General features: G+C 37.7%; 1 protein-coding gene across 3 annotated transcripts in view; it reads right to left on the bottom strand.

Annotated features, from left to right (window-relative positions):
- The window catches only part of FSD1L (fibronectin type III and SPRY domain containing 1 like), an 83,249-nt gene that overhangs the window by 14,725 nt on the left and 52,403 nt on the right, over nucleotides 1-16,121 (bottom strand). For 2 of the 3 annotated variants that reach the window (XM_049895779.1, XM_049895780.1), the window contains exons 7-9: nucleotides 10,110-10,319; nucleotides 8,915-9,013; nucleotides 4,667-4,796 (exon numbers count right to left, since the gene is read on the bottom strand). In XM_049895779.1, coding sequence (XP_049751736.1) covers nucleotides 4,667-4,796; nucleotides 8,915-9,013; nucleotides 10,110-10,319 — 439 coding nt within the window. Of the gene's footprint in view, nucleotides 1-3,994; nucleotides 4,028-4,666; nucleotides 4,797-8,914; nucleotides 9,014-10,109; nucleotides 10,320-16,121 lie in introns of all 3 variants that reach the window. The other variant, XM_049895778.1, reaches the window with a different exon arrangement.

Raw genomic sequence — 16,121 nt, 5'->3', positions numbered from 1 at the left:
GGGCTCTGGGAGGAAGCGCCACTTTAACCAGCTGTATTTTTCTCTTTTTAGATTAGGCTTCTGGAAACATTTCATTTGAAGAAACCATTCTGTTGCTTTAAAAAAATGTGTGAAAATTGTTCTACATGCAACATTAGAAAGACATGCAAAGTAAGGGGCTTAAAGGAAAAATTGTTCTACCATGGTTTATAAATGACAACAAAGAAGCGTTTAGGTCTCCAGAACCCCCATGCAATGTAAGAACTCAATGTGATTTACAAAGTTACTCTCCAGAATGTCATCTGAAACTGATCATCTGAAATGTAAATACACTCTGCCCTAGAAACAATGGGTGGGCACTCAGGGTAGCTTGCGAAAGGCTACCTAGCTGAAAGAGTCACTGAAATATCATTGCACATTAATCTTCCTCCTTCCAAGTTAACTCAATTAATTGTAAATATTGGCAATTAATAGAAAAAATAAACATAGTTTTTAATTGATCCTGAATGTCAATGTGGAAATTGTTTTTATAACTAGAGACAGAAGATGGGGCACTAGCTCTTCATTATATTTAATTTCACTTCAAACCCCAAAGCTTTTTAATACTGCTGGTACTATCCTTACACTTAACAGTCATGACTACGATTGCTTGTTAGCTGACAGATGGGGCAAAGAAAGTAAAAAAGATTTTGTTGTAAGGCAAGAATCAGATGAAAGGAGACCAGAGGGTGGAGTAGACATGTGATTACGGGTGAGGAAGAATTAAAATAAGTCATGAAAGAAGAAGTCTAGTGGGGTAAACCAGTGGTCCTCAAAACCCAGCTGCACATCAGAATCACCTGAGGAACTTTAAAAAATACAAATTACCAGCCTCCACTCCAGACTACTGAATCAAACTATCAAAGGGTGGAGTTCAGAAATATTTATTACTTAAGAATCATAGGATTTTATACTCAGCTGGGATGGGGAGCCAGAGGTTAAAAAAAAAAAAAAAAAAAAAAACTCCCCTAACAAGGGGTGGGATCAAAAAGGTGATGCAAAAGACATTCTTATACAATCTGCCCCAAGGTACCCCCCATACTCAGTTGCTATGGCACATGAGGAACTTGGCTGTGGGGCAGCTGAGGGAAGGGAAACAACTCCTGGCAGGAGCCACATCTTCTCATCTCTGAATCCTCAGTACAGAGCAGGTGTGCAATATCCAACTAAACAAATGAGCCCAGCTAACTGGGTAAAGAGAGTAAGTGATGTTATTATCTAAGGACTACCTATACCTTCCTGAATCATACAGTCCTAAACTGGAGAAACATAAGCCTTTGGGATTTTATAATAAATTGGTTGTTGTCAATTGAGAAAGTTTAACAGAATCAATCAGGAAACTACTTCAGATACACTGAGATTTCAGCTCCTCAGACAGCAGGCCAGAAGGTCTGGTGGGATGAGACATGCATCCCCAGGTAATTCAGGGCAATTAGAACTAAGTAAGAGAAGTAAGCAAGTAAAAGAAAATCATGTGAATAAGCAGAAAACTTTCACTTAGCACTGCCTCGAAATAAGATAAGGTTTCTTGTGATAGCTAGAAAAAGAACTTTTTTTCAAAGAAAAAAACTATAACTTACCAGTAGTAAAGAAATAAAGGGAAAGCATGGGGAAAAGAAAAACAGACATAACTATTCAGAATGACAGTTCAGTTTCAGTAAAAAGTCAAACGAAGAGAACTCTTCCATTGTAGCATTCCAGCCTTCTGACCTTAAGCACATTTGTGCAAGTACAACAGCTTTTATTGTCTTATGCCACACATGTCCCTCCCTCTCCCCCCACTTCTTAAGGATACTTTGGTTACTTAACTGTCTGAATTAAGGCTTTTTTTCACCAGATCCCGGAATGATCTTTGCCACCCAATTCATCTCGTTCACTGTTACTAGAGAAACCTCTGATCCCCCTACTTCAAAATCATTAAGTACTTCCATACTGCCTACAGACTACCTAGTTTGGCATTTCAGGTTTTTTTTTTTGTAATTTGGTCCCAACCTGTCTTTCTAGTCTTCTCACCCCTACACAGCACTGTACAGCTAAAACACCAGTCAGTGTTCCTTAAATTCACTCAATGTGCCTTAGTGCCCTTCCTCTGGTTGCTCCCCGTCTCACTGCAAGTCCAAATGTCACACATTCTTCCACTTCCTGGAGAACCAGTTCAAATACCATTTCCTTAATGAAGGTCTTCCAGATCCTACCAGGCTAAACAACCCTTCTGAGGAGTCCAGCTCCAGGTTAAAATGTTACGCGTGATCTTTCAGAATCTACTACATGCAGTTACAGAGGCTTTACCTGGCTGCCTTCCCTACACTAGGCTTGGTGCACAGCCAGTGCACTGCAGTTTCTGGACAGAGTTGTAGTCAAGGACTCATCCCCCACTTTTTACCACAGCACCTCCTGCCCCAACAGGCTGGCCAAGCTCATAGGCAATCCTAGCCAAGGCACCACCGTCCAGAGGTCTCCTTGTGTGTGTATTTAGGGGGGAAGGAGATGGCTAAAGATACTTTTCTCCACTGTGACTCAGTACTTTTCCACTTATAGTCCTTCCCCTCTGCCCCCAAGCCCAAACCCTCAGGTCTATAAAATTGGCTGAGGCCTTTTGTCTGGGGCTCCCTCAGCAGGGAGATAATCCCCCATTTGTGCTGATCCACCCAGTGCCATTCTGTGAGAAAAAAATGGAACAATGGAGGAGCCGGCATTCTTTCCTTTGTAGCCTCTTGATTATACTTTCACCAACCAAACCAAATCCACTGCCATCAACCGTATAGGGTTTCCAAGGCTGTAAATCTTTACAGAAGCAGATGGCTGGTGGGTGAAGAACTGCCTACCTTTCAGTTAGCAACCCATCCCTTTAACCACTGCACCACCAGGGCTCCTTTACACTTTTGAAGTAAGTGAATAAAGGCTTGATTGCTACATTCAATTTGGCTTGTTGTCCTAATTGACCACCTCGACACCTGGCAGCTCTCACTCTCTTCCTCTGAACGCCTGTATTCACACTTACCGTTAGGCATAGTCTATACCTTGCATTATTGCTACTGGTTTATATATATATATATCATCTACATGAATTACAGCAAATGTTTTGAAGGCAGAGACAGTGTTTATCCCTATAACTCCCATAGCCTCTAGCATGACATCCTGCACTCAACAACTATTTATGGAAAGAATAAATATATATAACATTCTAGCAATGGCCTACATATAAAATATCCTTAAAAGGAAAGGAAGAATGAAATAATGTAGCCTGAATGCTAAATACAAACAGCCTTAAATCTCCAAGTGACCAAATCAAATCACACAGGCTCTAGTAAATCTAGCACCACTTTACAATTTAAAGTACATTAACTATACAATCATTTTCACTAATGAAGAGCAAATAAACGGAAGAGAGAGGAAAAGAAGATAAATTTGAGAAGAGAATACAATATATCTGGTTTCTGGTAAAGATGTGTGTGTGGTATCTTCAAATTAGCACATTATTACTTATGCAACTTGAAATGATTCATCTTTCCGGCACTGTTTTAATATAAGCATTGACTTTTTTTTTTTTTATCCTTGCTGCTTTTGAAACTGTAGGACTGTTGTAAAATACAGAACACTTCAAATCTGCCTAGTGTCAAATACAAATATAAGCAAAGCTATAATGTTAGATACACTGAGTACAGCACAACAAGAAAGGTGCCAGGTATGAGTAAATGCAGAAAATATCAGGTGTGGGAAAATAATTCAAGGAAGACTTTAAAGCAGAGCTTACTGTTTTGTTATCATATGCAATAAAATCCAAATAATATGCAGCACGCTATAATGCTATAAATTCAAAACATAAGCTACCAGTACAGACAGTCTACACAGAGCAATAGTTTAGCTTATAAGGGCTGCTGCAATGGCTTCTGCTTATTGATTTAAAAAAAATTAAAAGTTATTCAGCCAAGCTAGATACGCTAAGTCCTAGAACTAGACAGACATAGATCATCACCTTGTATGTTTCTTCAGTGAAGTAACATGGACACTGTCAGATAAAAACAGGCAACTGTTAAAAGACTGTTTTATAACAAATTTAACAGCTTATAGTAAAATTAGACCAAAAGCCTGCTGGGGAAACTTTTTCGATTCACTGTGTAACTCACAGTGACATTTACCTTGATTATATCATGTGAGCAAAAATTTCCTTCATTAAAAAAGAGGTTCTCATACCTTGGTACTAACTAAATGAGTCCTGACAATAACAAAAGGTCCTCAGGCCTGCCTCTTCTGTTCACAAGGGTGCTGATTAGGGCAAGACTCTGGGATTGGACACGTTAAAAGCTGTTATTCAGTGAAAACCTTCTGGTGACACAGGCTAAAATTCCGTAATTATACTAGAAACTTTTCTCTAAGCAGTTCAAGTTGTTACAGACAATGTTAAAGAAATGGGATACTGGAACAAAAATGTAAAAGTAAGAAGAGGATTAGGAAAGAAACTAAGAACAAAGTAACACAAATGACAAATTCAAGTACTGATAAACGGTACTGTATTTTTCACTTTGGTGCTTCTAACATATCATAACTCATCCTGGTGCACAGAAGAAGAATTTTATTGTAAGTTACTGTCAGTAAGACGAATGTACAAAGCATCTGTCCAAATAACGGCTTTAATGAACTAGCTTACCTGCCCTTGTTCTCTTTTCCTTTACTTTTAGTTTCTTGACCTTTTCCTCCAGTAGGATCCCACTCTACACAGGTATCTTCAACTTTCAGGTTCAAATGGGACGATGAGTTATCCAAATTGAAGTTAAGTGCTATCCAAGACAAGATTTCAAGTTTTTTTTTTTTTTTTAAAGTAGCATACCAAGAAAAAAAAAGGCATACCTCCACTTTCTGAAGCATAGCTTTCATCACTATATTATTTTCCTGCTCAATTGACTTAACATTGTATACAGAGAAAAAAGGTCAAATTCCTAATCCTAGCATTTAAGGCCTTGATGATAAGGGTGAAATTCACCATTGCTACCTTATTTCCCATTATTCTTCATTACATACCCTGTGCTCCAACCAAATACACTTTACTTGTATGCTCACTGTCGTTTCTGCTATTCCTCCTGTCAGAATCTCTATCACACAAAGTAGCCTCAATTTACTGTTAATTGAATTATCAGTTGATTACCAGGTGATTGCTAAGAATAAGAAGGGGAGGCGGGTAGAATTAAAAATGAGAATGTGATATGTTATAAAAAATTACAGAGCCTGGCACACACACATTTTCTCTGATGCTCTACTATTTAATAATTTCATACTTAAAGACTCATTAGTTTCAAGTTAAGGTAAGCAAGGAGAAACTAAGGCCAGTTAAGGTAAGCAAGGAGAAACTGAGGCCATGATCAAGGGAACTGACCCAGCTGATAATTTATGTGGCAATGGGCAGAGATGGGAAAAGGGCCACTTAAAAGGAAAAACAAAAACAAACCTGAAACAAAACTATGCTTTCCAGATGAGCTGGTATTTGGGAGGAACTACCTGAACTATTCAGTAATTTACTGAGAGCTGTTTAATTCAGAATATCAGCATAACCTTCTCCTTTTGGAAATTGATGCTAAAATCATTTAAATTTATTGATTCAAGGCTGAGCAATGCAGCTTCTCCTACTTTAAAAGGCAATTTCCCAGAACCTCTGTCTTAAGCAAGTTGTCACTAGTATGCAGTTATTCTGCTTCTGTTAGTTTTATTTCCCTCCAAATGTTCAAATTTCTGGTAATTACCCAAGGAAGGAATATTCTCTTACATACCACATTTCACTGAAGATACCAATTGATTTAGCTAAGGCTTCAGTATGTCTGTGAAGTACGTATCATCAAACAACAAAATAAGCATATAGAGAACCTAATGTTTGCCTAATGAGTTGAGAATCTTTTTATCCTCTATTGTTCTGTAAAGAGCACTTTAATTTCAACTATGCATCTGATGACCTATTGTTCATTGTCTTTATTTATAAAAACAACATTCTAAATACAAATTTACTGACCACAATAGTTTCTAGTAAATGTCTTACTCTGCAAGTTAATAGCTTTCAAAATCTGCATTGAAACAGAAATGAATTTACAGAAAGAAAGAATGCAGTTTTTCAGTAAAAATGGAAATAGAATTCCTTAGTAGGTAGGTTACTAAAAAGTTAAGATTCAATCTGTTTATGCAACGAAGCGGTTTAATCTAGCAGAAGGTACACTAAACTGCATTGAGACTCTGAACTGCCTTAAGAAAACAGGATTAATCTCTATATTAGCTATTAGGTAATTCATGTGAGGACATCCGCATATTTGAAGGAAAGAAATAAATGGATTAAACTGTAAGCTGCCATTAATTCTCAGCTGCCTCTTAAAATCCTAAAGCTGTTCCTAATGTTTGATATGCTGGAGAGAAAGGCCAACAGCAATCCTGGAGGTAAGGGTGGCAGGAAAAGGTACTATCCCCAAACCACCTGATGCCAGACCTATCAAATACCACAGCTCCCAAACGGAAAAATATGGGTTCAATCCCAGGGGTGCAATTTTTTTTTTTTTTTTTTGGGAGGGGGACACTAATTCTTTATGGGACCTCAGTTCAGTTACAGAGCCTCTCTAAGGAAACTGAGATAACACTGTATAGCAAAAGAAAAAGACCGACCTCAAAAGAGTAGGTCCCAAATGTTAGTCTGGGCTTTGGTATAAGTCCTGTTACATAGCCAGATATTAATTTCCATATCTTTAAGAGTCTGTGAAAATAAGGTGCTAAAAATCAGAGTACAGATATGTTTCATGTGTTTTTAACTTGTGCTGGCAGCTGCTTTCTTGGTACTGTAAAATTATGCCACAGCCCTTTTTCATTTGAGGTTAGAGAGTAATTTGTGATTTATAACATGATTTACCTTTACAGGGAAGTAAGGGATACTATGCCTTAAAATTTTTGGTCATAAGAACTTATATTTCTCTTAACACTTCAACAACATCAACGCCAGAAGAATGGTGTTACATACATTGGATGGACAAAAATTAACAATGTTTGCTATTTTCTATACCAAGGACCGTAAGTGGCAGGAAATGACTTTTGGTAGGCCTCAATTATTTAATCTTCCCCTCTCTTCCTTTCCCTCCAGTTCTTCAGTTATACACTTATTTCTGTCCACTGGTCGAAAAGGCTGCAGCAAATCGAATAAATTAATGTTTATTCAACTTGCCATTTTCTTGAACCTGAACTTTTCTTATGGCTCTCACTAATAGCCACTTCAATGATATAGAATAACCCTAGAAAATCTGTAACCCATAGCCACGTAAGAGACAAATTTTGTTCTGGGTCTCCCTGAAGGTCAGGTCCACCATTTAGTACACCTCAGTGTTGAGTTTCAGTCTAACTCCACCCTAGAGGGTTTACCCAACAGGGACAAACCTTAAAACGACTTAATCACCTTAGCCTCTCTCTACAAATCCCGAGACCAAGAGTTTGACTAGTAGGATTTAGACATTGCTAATGTCTAAATCCTACTAGTCAAACAGTCACTCTAGTTCCAAGTAAACTATAAGTTAGCTATCTATCTTCCTGGGCCTGTGGAATTCACATAAAAATGTATAATTTACCACACTGAGGTCCAAGTTTGGTCACTAAATATAAAGGGTAAAAGAAAAGGAACAGAAGAAATAGATACGATGCTTTTGAGGGGGGATAATAATAATAATAATGCAATTTTACCTTGACAAGAGCTACAAACCGTTCAAGTTATGCAGAAAATAGTATTTGCCTGTAAATATGACTGTGCTTTGAATGGTAAAAGCCTCTGAAGAAATCTCAGTAACATCTCCATTTGATAACAAGTAATACAAATTAACTGCATTTCTTGGTTGATTATGTTATACATAGTTCTCAAATAAAAACATTTCAAAATTCACATAAATTATGTCAAGTTAGTCTTTTTAGGCCTTAGTGATGTAAACATATTTTTCTGAGTTTGTCTAGTCAATACTTATGAGCCTCATATTTTGTTTTATTCTGCTATATTTTTATATCATCCTCCAAATTATACCAAATTTATGGCATGCAAGCCTATTCAAATGTTATATTAGCTAGAGGTCAGTGACACCCTCAAGGCCAAGCACCTACAACATCTGGAAGTAAACCAGTCAATTATCATCTCACAATTGAAAGAATCCCTAGTTTTATGGCCTTTGAATAAATACCCGAGAAATCTTCTGTGCTCAAATATGTTATTCTAGGGAGTTTTAACTAAATCCAAATTGATCTTAGAGACTAGAAGAACCCAGGTTTCAAGTCCACAAAAAAGCTGGCAGAGAACTTGGAAATGGACTCTTATTCACACTCTTCCCCAGCTAGTTCTAGGGATCCTGGAAAAGTCATTTAATATAGTTAAACTTTACTTTTGACTGCAAAATGGGTGTCAATAATGATCTCTCTAGATGGTTTCACTTATCAAATGAAGAATTATGAGAATGCTTTGTAAACATTAATAAACTATATAAATTTAATCACTGCAATAAGATTCAGGCAAACAGAAGGGAACCTGAAGTAAACTGAAGAGGTATTTCCCTGTTATTGATCCATAATCCATTCCTTGAGAAAACTCTAAGGAAATCTCAGTGATACTTACATACTTATACTATGATGAAATCCGTAAACTAAGCACCAGAGAACACATCATTATCACCTCAAGTCTATTTTACCCATCTGAATACAATCATAAAGGAAAACCTAATGGAAACCACTACCATAACTCGATTTTCCTGGTTTTATAATTCCTACTGTAGGAAGCTCTGAGGGAGTGGTGGTGGGGGAGAGGGGAGAAAGCAAACCATGAATGAAATGAATGTTTCTTGTCACAAAGTACCAAATAACATCAGATACTAAGTTGTTTTATGTTGTATAGTATTGATCTTACCTTTGGTCTCTAGAGTCACTGGATCAGAATACTCTCCAGCCACAGCCTTGTTACAAGCTCGAACTCTGAAATTCATATACTTTGCATCAAATTTTAAACCTGCAAAAATGATAATGGCTTTCAGTAAAGGAATCTATCCCAAAAGTATGAGTATGAACCTTTAAACAGATATTTTGTCCTCCTTCAGAGTATCGCCTTGTTCAGGAAGAGTAAGAAATACGTTTTATCTATATCTTCTTCAAAAGAAATAAATTATACATTTTATCAATGGTTGTTTATTTTTTTTAACCATGTGATAAAAGGATACCTTTCAAGCCTCATTAAAAGAAGTATTTCTTTCAAGAGAGCACAATTTAAAATAACATAGCCAACTTCTGCAAAGTTGACACCCCAAAAGATTTTTATGTTTATGAGACACCGTTTCATGTAAAAAATAAATTTAAAGAGGAAGTGAAGCATACAGATTAACGGCATAAACTCTGAGGTTAGTTAGCTCTAGATTAGAATCTCAGTCCAAAAGTTACCAGATACGGAACCTTCAGCAACTTGAATGATAAAACCAACCAACTGTTGTAAAGATTAAAAGAGATGCACTATGTGTTAACCCTCAGTACAGCTCCTGACAAATGGTAAGTGCTCAATGATGGTAACTACTAAGGTTAACTGTATATAACAAGCACTGAACAACTCAGGCAATACTTAGCCATTTCAAATATCCAAAGTTCTCTTTGGAGATATCATTTTAAAGGCTTTTCAAAAGACCAGCCTGCAAATTTCTAATACCAAGTCGCAGCTCTACTTTAGGTATTAACATGCAGGTAATACTAAAACAGTAAAAACAACCGTATTTACAATATCAATGAAATACGGGGTTTTGTGTACATACGGTAATTTTTTTATTCAGGCAGAAAACGAAGGAAAAATTAAATGTTACTCTGAAATACTGTTTCCAGAATATCCCTTCATATTTGTTTAACATATATTCTGTTTTGCCAGGTCCGCAAACGTCCTGAAGCAATTATAACAAAGATTTTCTTGGTATTTCCATGAAAATTCACTTTGATAATGAATATATAAAAAGTCAGCTCGGCTACAGAAATGTAGTAATAACTCCATCCTTACAGGTACTCAAAAATACTTTTCATAAGTGCATTTATTTTCTGAGAATGACATTCATAAAATGCAGCTGTTTTACCTGATAGTGTATATTCAGTACCCTTAATATTATCGATTATTTCCCAGCATCTCTCATCCTTTACACGTGGAAGTCCGTCAAAATTTGTTTTCCTATATTCCAGTGTAAAATGGTCAATCTTATTATCTTCTTCTGGCATTCTCCATGCTACTGTTACAGAGTTGTCAGCCACCAAACACTCTACTGGATCTATCTCTGGAGCTTTGGGAACTGGAAAAAACAAACAAAAAAACCTCACTTATTATAAAAAACCAAACCCAGTGCCGTCGAGTCGATTCTGACCCATAGCGACCCTATAGGACATAGTAGAACTGTCCCATAGAGTTTCCAAGGAGCGCCTGGCGGATTTGAACTGCCAACCTTTTGGTTAGCAGCATTTATTATAACACTAGTCAAATATTTATTCGTCAAACTATATCTTTTCATTTTGCTTCTGAACCATTACAGTGAACCAGGTTAAGGGAAGCGATATCCTAGTAAACGCAAAAAAATTATTTTTTAAAGCACCTGTAATTGTTAAACTATAAAAAATTCAGGTTTCTAAGTTTTTCATAGATTTATTAAAAGTTTACTAAAATCCTAGTTGACAAAAAACAAATTCCCACATACTAAGGATAAAAGAATCGAGAATGACTTATTTCTGAACACACTGCACTTTTACTTTGCTGTGTCAAACATTTATATGGTAGAGCATATAAATCAGTATTGATAAATTGTTTTAAATCAAATGATTAAAATAATTCAAACTTGCATTTTCATTATATTTTTAAAATCTGTCTTTAAAAGAACTGTAATTTCTCAGTACTAAACAAAAACGAACTTCACGTCCCCTAAAAAATACTTTGTTGTGATTGTTAATTGTTGTCAAGTTGGCTCCCATCTCATGGTGACCCTATGCATGATGAAATGAAACACTACCCAGTCCTACGCCATCCCCGCGCTTGGTTGCAGATCTGACGATTGTGACCAATACGGTTTTCTCTGATTTTCAGAAACAGACCACCAGGTCTTTCTTTCTAGTCTGTCTTACCTGGAAACTGCTGAAATCTGTTCAGCATTATACTGCTGAGTGCACAAGTGTACTATAACGTCTCTGTCTCCCTAACTACTAATGAACATAAGAGCCTCTAATGCACACAAAGTATGTGCCTTAAGGGAATATGACCCACCCTGAAGAAACTCAGAACTCTATTAAACTATCTTAGTGGGGTAAAAGGGAAAGGAATGCTCCTAATGCCAGTAAATCTAGACTAGGCATCGGGAGATGGTCACCTGCCCTAAACAAGGGCAACAAATAACGTCCATTACCCACAGTGGACCTCCTACTTTTATTACCCTCTTTTACCTTTTATTACCCCTTCCCCCTACTGAATCTCTCTACATGCTTTTCGGCAGGCAGACACGGCTGTCCTGTTAAGTGTATTAATCCTGGCAGAGAAGGGCTCTGGCATTCCTCTTCCATGGTGCAAAATGGGGCATACTTGGATGCGATCATAGTATCACACCCTGGGATGGAAACTAACATTGGAGACTCAAGGCTGATGAGAATGTTTGTGGTTCTACTTATCCCTGTCCTGTTTATTCTGTTAGGAATAAACGCCTGTTGACCATGCCATTAGAACAATATCTGGCCTATGCTCTGCTCCAAATGGTCTTCACTAAGAACTCGAGAATACAGCACACTGCACATAGCAGTGTGAAAGCTTCCGCTACAGACAGGTGGTGGCTGCATCTGAGGTGCACTGGCCAAGAATCAAACCCAGGTCTCCCATATGTAAGGTGAGAATTCTACCACAAAACTACCACTGCCCCTGTCTTAGGCCCCATCCTCCAGACTCTGGGTGTTGGCCATGCCCTCTGGATTCTGGATGGAGGCCCCTTGCCCCTGGGCTTCAGCTCCACCTTCCAGGCCCTCCCTCAAGGATGGCAACTCTGCTCCCTAGGCTTTAGGCAGCCTCATTCTCCTAGTCCATCTGAGTGGCAACCCCACCCCCTTGGCCCTGGCAAGCCCTGTTCCTCTGCCCCTTGAGCATGAGCCCCACTCCCTCAGCTCTGGGCGGCAGCCCCATCCCCCTGGAACACCTTAATGGCAGCCCCACACTCTGGAACCCAGTTGGCAAAGACCTGACTCTTTGAAACCTAGGAGGCTGTGGTCCCAAGCTCCAAGATCCAGGAGACTGTGGCCCCACCCTTTGAAATCAAGAAGGTCCTGCTTCCTGTGCTCCTTCTGCTGGTCTCTGAGCTGCTCCAGGGATGATTCTTTCCTTTTCTTGGAGGACAAGGGACATAGCTCCTCTGGCCCGTTTCCTGCCTGTAGAATTCCAAGAGGCAGACAGCATTCTTTCCTTTTGTTCTTTATCCCCTTCAGTCTAAACTGATGACTTTTCTGCTGTGGTAGTTAGTTAGATCTATGAGTTACAGGCTTAATTTCTTTAACAAAAGATTGTGTAGCAACATTCTTGGTGAACATTCTAGGACATGTGTCCTTAGTTTATACAACAGTATTTTCCAAAACATTAAGTTCTGTTTTCATTTTGTACACCTCATATTTAAGTCCATCTCTTTCCTCTCACATTTTACTATAAGTGGCAAGGAGAAACCACCTGGCCCCTTTAACATCTTGCTTAGAAATCTCATCAGCCAGATATCCAAGTCCATCATTTACAAGGTCTACCTTCTACCAAACATCTGAACATAATTCAAACAAGTTCTCTGCCACTGTATAAAAAGCATCACTCTTCCTCCGTTATCCAACCACATGCTCATCATTTTCTTTTAAAGCTTCACAAGAAGCACATTAATATTCACGTTTCTAGCTACATTCTGTTGCTACCACTGTATGTATTCTTTAAGATGACAGAAACTTTATAGCTCTCCTCACTTCCTTTTGAGCCCTCCCCAGAACTGCCTTTGATGTTCATAATTCTACCAACAGTCTCTTCAAGGTAATCTAGGCTTTTACTATTAGGCACCTTAAAGTTCTTCCAGCCTCCACCCATTACCCGATTCTAAAACCACTTCTACATTGTAGGTATTTGTTACCGCAATACCCCACTCTTCTAGTATTAAATTCGATCTTAGACTTAGTGCTGCTGTAACAGAAATACCATGAGTAGGTGGCTTTAACAAACAGGAATTTATTTTCTCACAATTTAGGAAGCTAAATTCGAGGTGGTGGCTCCAAGGGGAGGTTTTCTCTCTCTCTCAGCTCTGGAGGAAGGTCCTTGTTTCTTCTGAGTTTCTGCTCCTGGGCAATCTTCATGTGGCTTGGCATCTCTCACCTCCCCTCTCTGCTTCTTCTCTTGCTTGTTTAATCTCTTTTATATTGTGTGAAACTATGAGTCCAACAGGTACTGTCTTTAAACATTTTGTTGATAGAAAGAGAATTTAAAGGCTTTATTCCAGGTATGCAACACTGGTTCAACACTCGAAAATCCATTAATGTAACCCATCACATCAATAGGCTACCAAAAAAAAAAAAAATCATACGATGGTATCAATAGATGGAGAAAAATAATTTGGCAAACTCTAACACCCATTCATGATAAGTACTCTCAGCAAACTAGGAATAGAGGTAAACTTCCTCAACTTGATAAAGAATACCTACAAAAATTTACAGCTAACATCATATATAATGGTTAAGATCAGGAGGTCCCCTCACAGCATTCCTAGTCAATGCTGTATTGGTAGTCCTAGCTAAATGCAACAAAGCAAAAAAAGGAAATTAAAGGTATACAGATTAGGAAAGAAGAAATAAAAATGTTCTTTGTTCACAGATGACATGACTGTCTATATAAAAAACCTAACAGATCGACAAAAAAGACTGTCTTAGAATTAATAAGCCATTATGCTAAGGATGTGGGATACAAGGTTAATGTACAAAAGTCAATTGCTTTCCTATATACCAGCAACGAGCAACTAGAGTATGAAGTTAAAAATCCAACGCCATTATCCAGATACCATTTATAGTAGCACCAAATAAAAAGGAATACTTAGATATAAGCTTAAAATATGTACAAGATCCATATTTAAAAAACTATAAAACTCTGATGAAAGAAATCAATAAAGATCTAAATAAATGGAGTGATATTCCATTCTCATGAACAAGAAAACCCAATATTGTTAAGAAGTCAGTTCTTCCCAGCATGATTTATAGATTCAACACAATGCCTGTTAAAATCCCAGCAAGTTATTTTGTGGATACTAACAACCTGATTCTAAGGTTTAAATATAAAGGCAAAAGACTCAGAATAGCCAATACGACACCAAAGAAGTACAAAATCGAAGGACTGATGCTACTTGACTTGAAGAATTACTATAAAGTTACAATAATCAAGAATCATGGAACTTCTCATCTATTAGAATAAAAACCAAATTAAAATCTTAAAACAGAGTTTACAATGGTATAAATAACCAAACCAAACCCACTGCCGTCGAGTTGATGCCGACTCACAGCGACTCTATAGGACAGAGTAGAACTGCCCCATAGAGTTTCCAAGGAGCACCTGGCCGATTCGAACTGCTGACCTCTTGGTTAGCAGCTGTAACACTTAACCACTATGCCACTAGGGTTTCCATGGTATAAATATATAGGTATTAAAACATTTTCAGGAAAATATAAACTGGTGAAATCTCTCTGACAATTTAATTATCTATCCAAATTTAAAATGAACATACACTTCCACTTCCACAAAATGTCCTCGAGGCACAGTGACACATCTCTGTAAACACACTAAGCATTTTGTTCATTACTACATTGTCTCTAAAGACTATAAATCTCAATACTTTTCAAGAAAAAATAATTACTACCTTCAGCCATGGGAAAAAAAAGGAATAGAGCTATAGTGATATGGAATAAACTTCTACATACTTTTAAGTGACAAAACAAAATTACACAACAGTGTATATACATACATATATGGAGCTCTGCTGGCACAGTGGTTAAGCGTCCGGCTGCTAACCAAAAGGTCAGCAGTTCGAATCCACCAGTCACTCCTTGGAAACCCTATGGCACAGTTCTACTCTGTCCTATAGAGTCACTATGAGTCAGAACTGGCTCTATGGCAATGGGTTTATATATATTTTTATATTTATAAACTCTATTTAAAAAGAAGCTGTATATTAGGTTTAACAAGATGAAACCACCATTTTTGAGGGCCAATATTGTCAAATATTACATAGGTATGATTCTGTCTATACAATTATATGTTTCTATAGACTTTCTGGAAAGATAAGCACAGGATAATATCACTGGTAGCTTACAGGGAGCACTGGAGTCTGAGATGAGAGAGTTATTTTTTATTTTATATCCTTTTGTACTATTTTAACTTTTTTTTTTTTTGTAACCACATACATATGTTCTTTTTTCTATTAAAAATAGTTTAAAAAAATAAACACTAAAGTAGCCTTAATATGGGAACAGATAAGAAGCAAAGGGCAACTTCCCTCTCTAGGTTGTTACAAATTTTTCTCTGCTCATCCACTGAGATGAAAACTCTATTAAGAATGTTCTATATCTGATATGAGCCCTGCTGGTGCAGTGGTTAAGCACCCAGCTGCTAACCCAAAGGTGGGCAGTTTGAATCCACTAGTGGATCTGCAGGAGAAAGATGTGGCAGCTTCCGTAAAGATTCCAAACCAAACCAAACCAAACCCGCTGCCATTGAGTCAATTCCGACTCATAGTAACCCTACAGGATTTCCAAGGCTGTAAATCTTTACATAAAGATTATAGTCTTGAAACCCTATGAGGCAGTTCTACCCTTATTATGGAAGGAGCCCTAATGGTGCAATGGTTAAGCGCTTGGCTGCTAACCAAAAGGTTGGCAGTTCAGACCCACCAGCCACTCCATGGGAGAAAGATGTGGCAGTCTGCTTCTGTAACGATTACAGCCTTGGGATCTACACATACAATGTAACCCTGATCCAAATTCCAATGACATTTAACGAGATGAAGAAACAAATCACCAACTTCATATGGAAAGGGAAGAGGCCCCAGGTAAGTAAAGTATTA

Source organism: Elephas maximus, chromosome 9 (assembly GCF_024166365.1).
Source record: "Elephas maximus indicus isolate mEleMax1 chromosome 9, mEleMax1 primary haplotype, whole genome shotgun sequence".
Classification (NCBI taxonomy): Eukaryota; Metazoa; Chordata; class Mammalia; order Proboscidea; family Elephantidae; genus Elephas; species Elephas maximus.
This window is presented reverse-complemented; position numbering and strand designations above follow the sequence as displayed.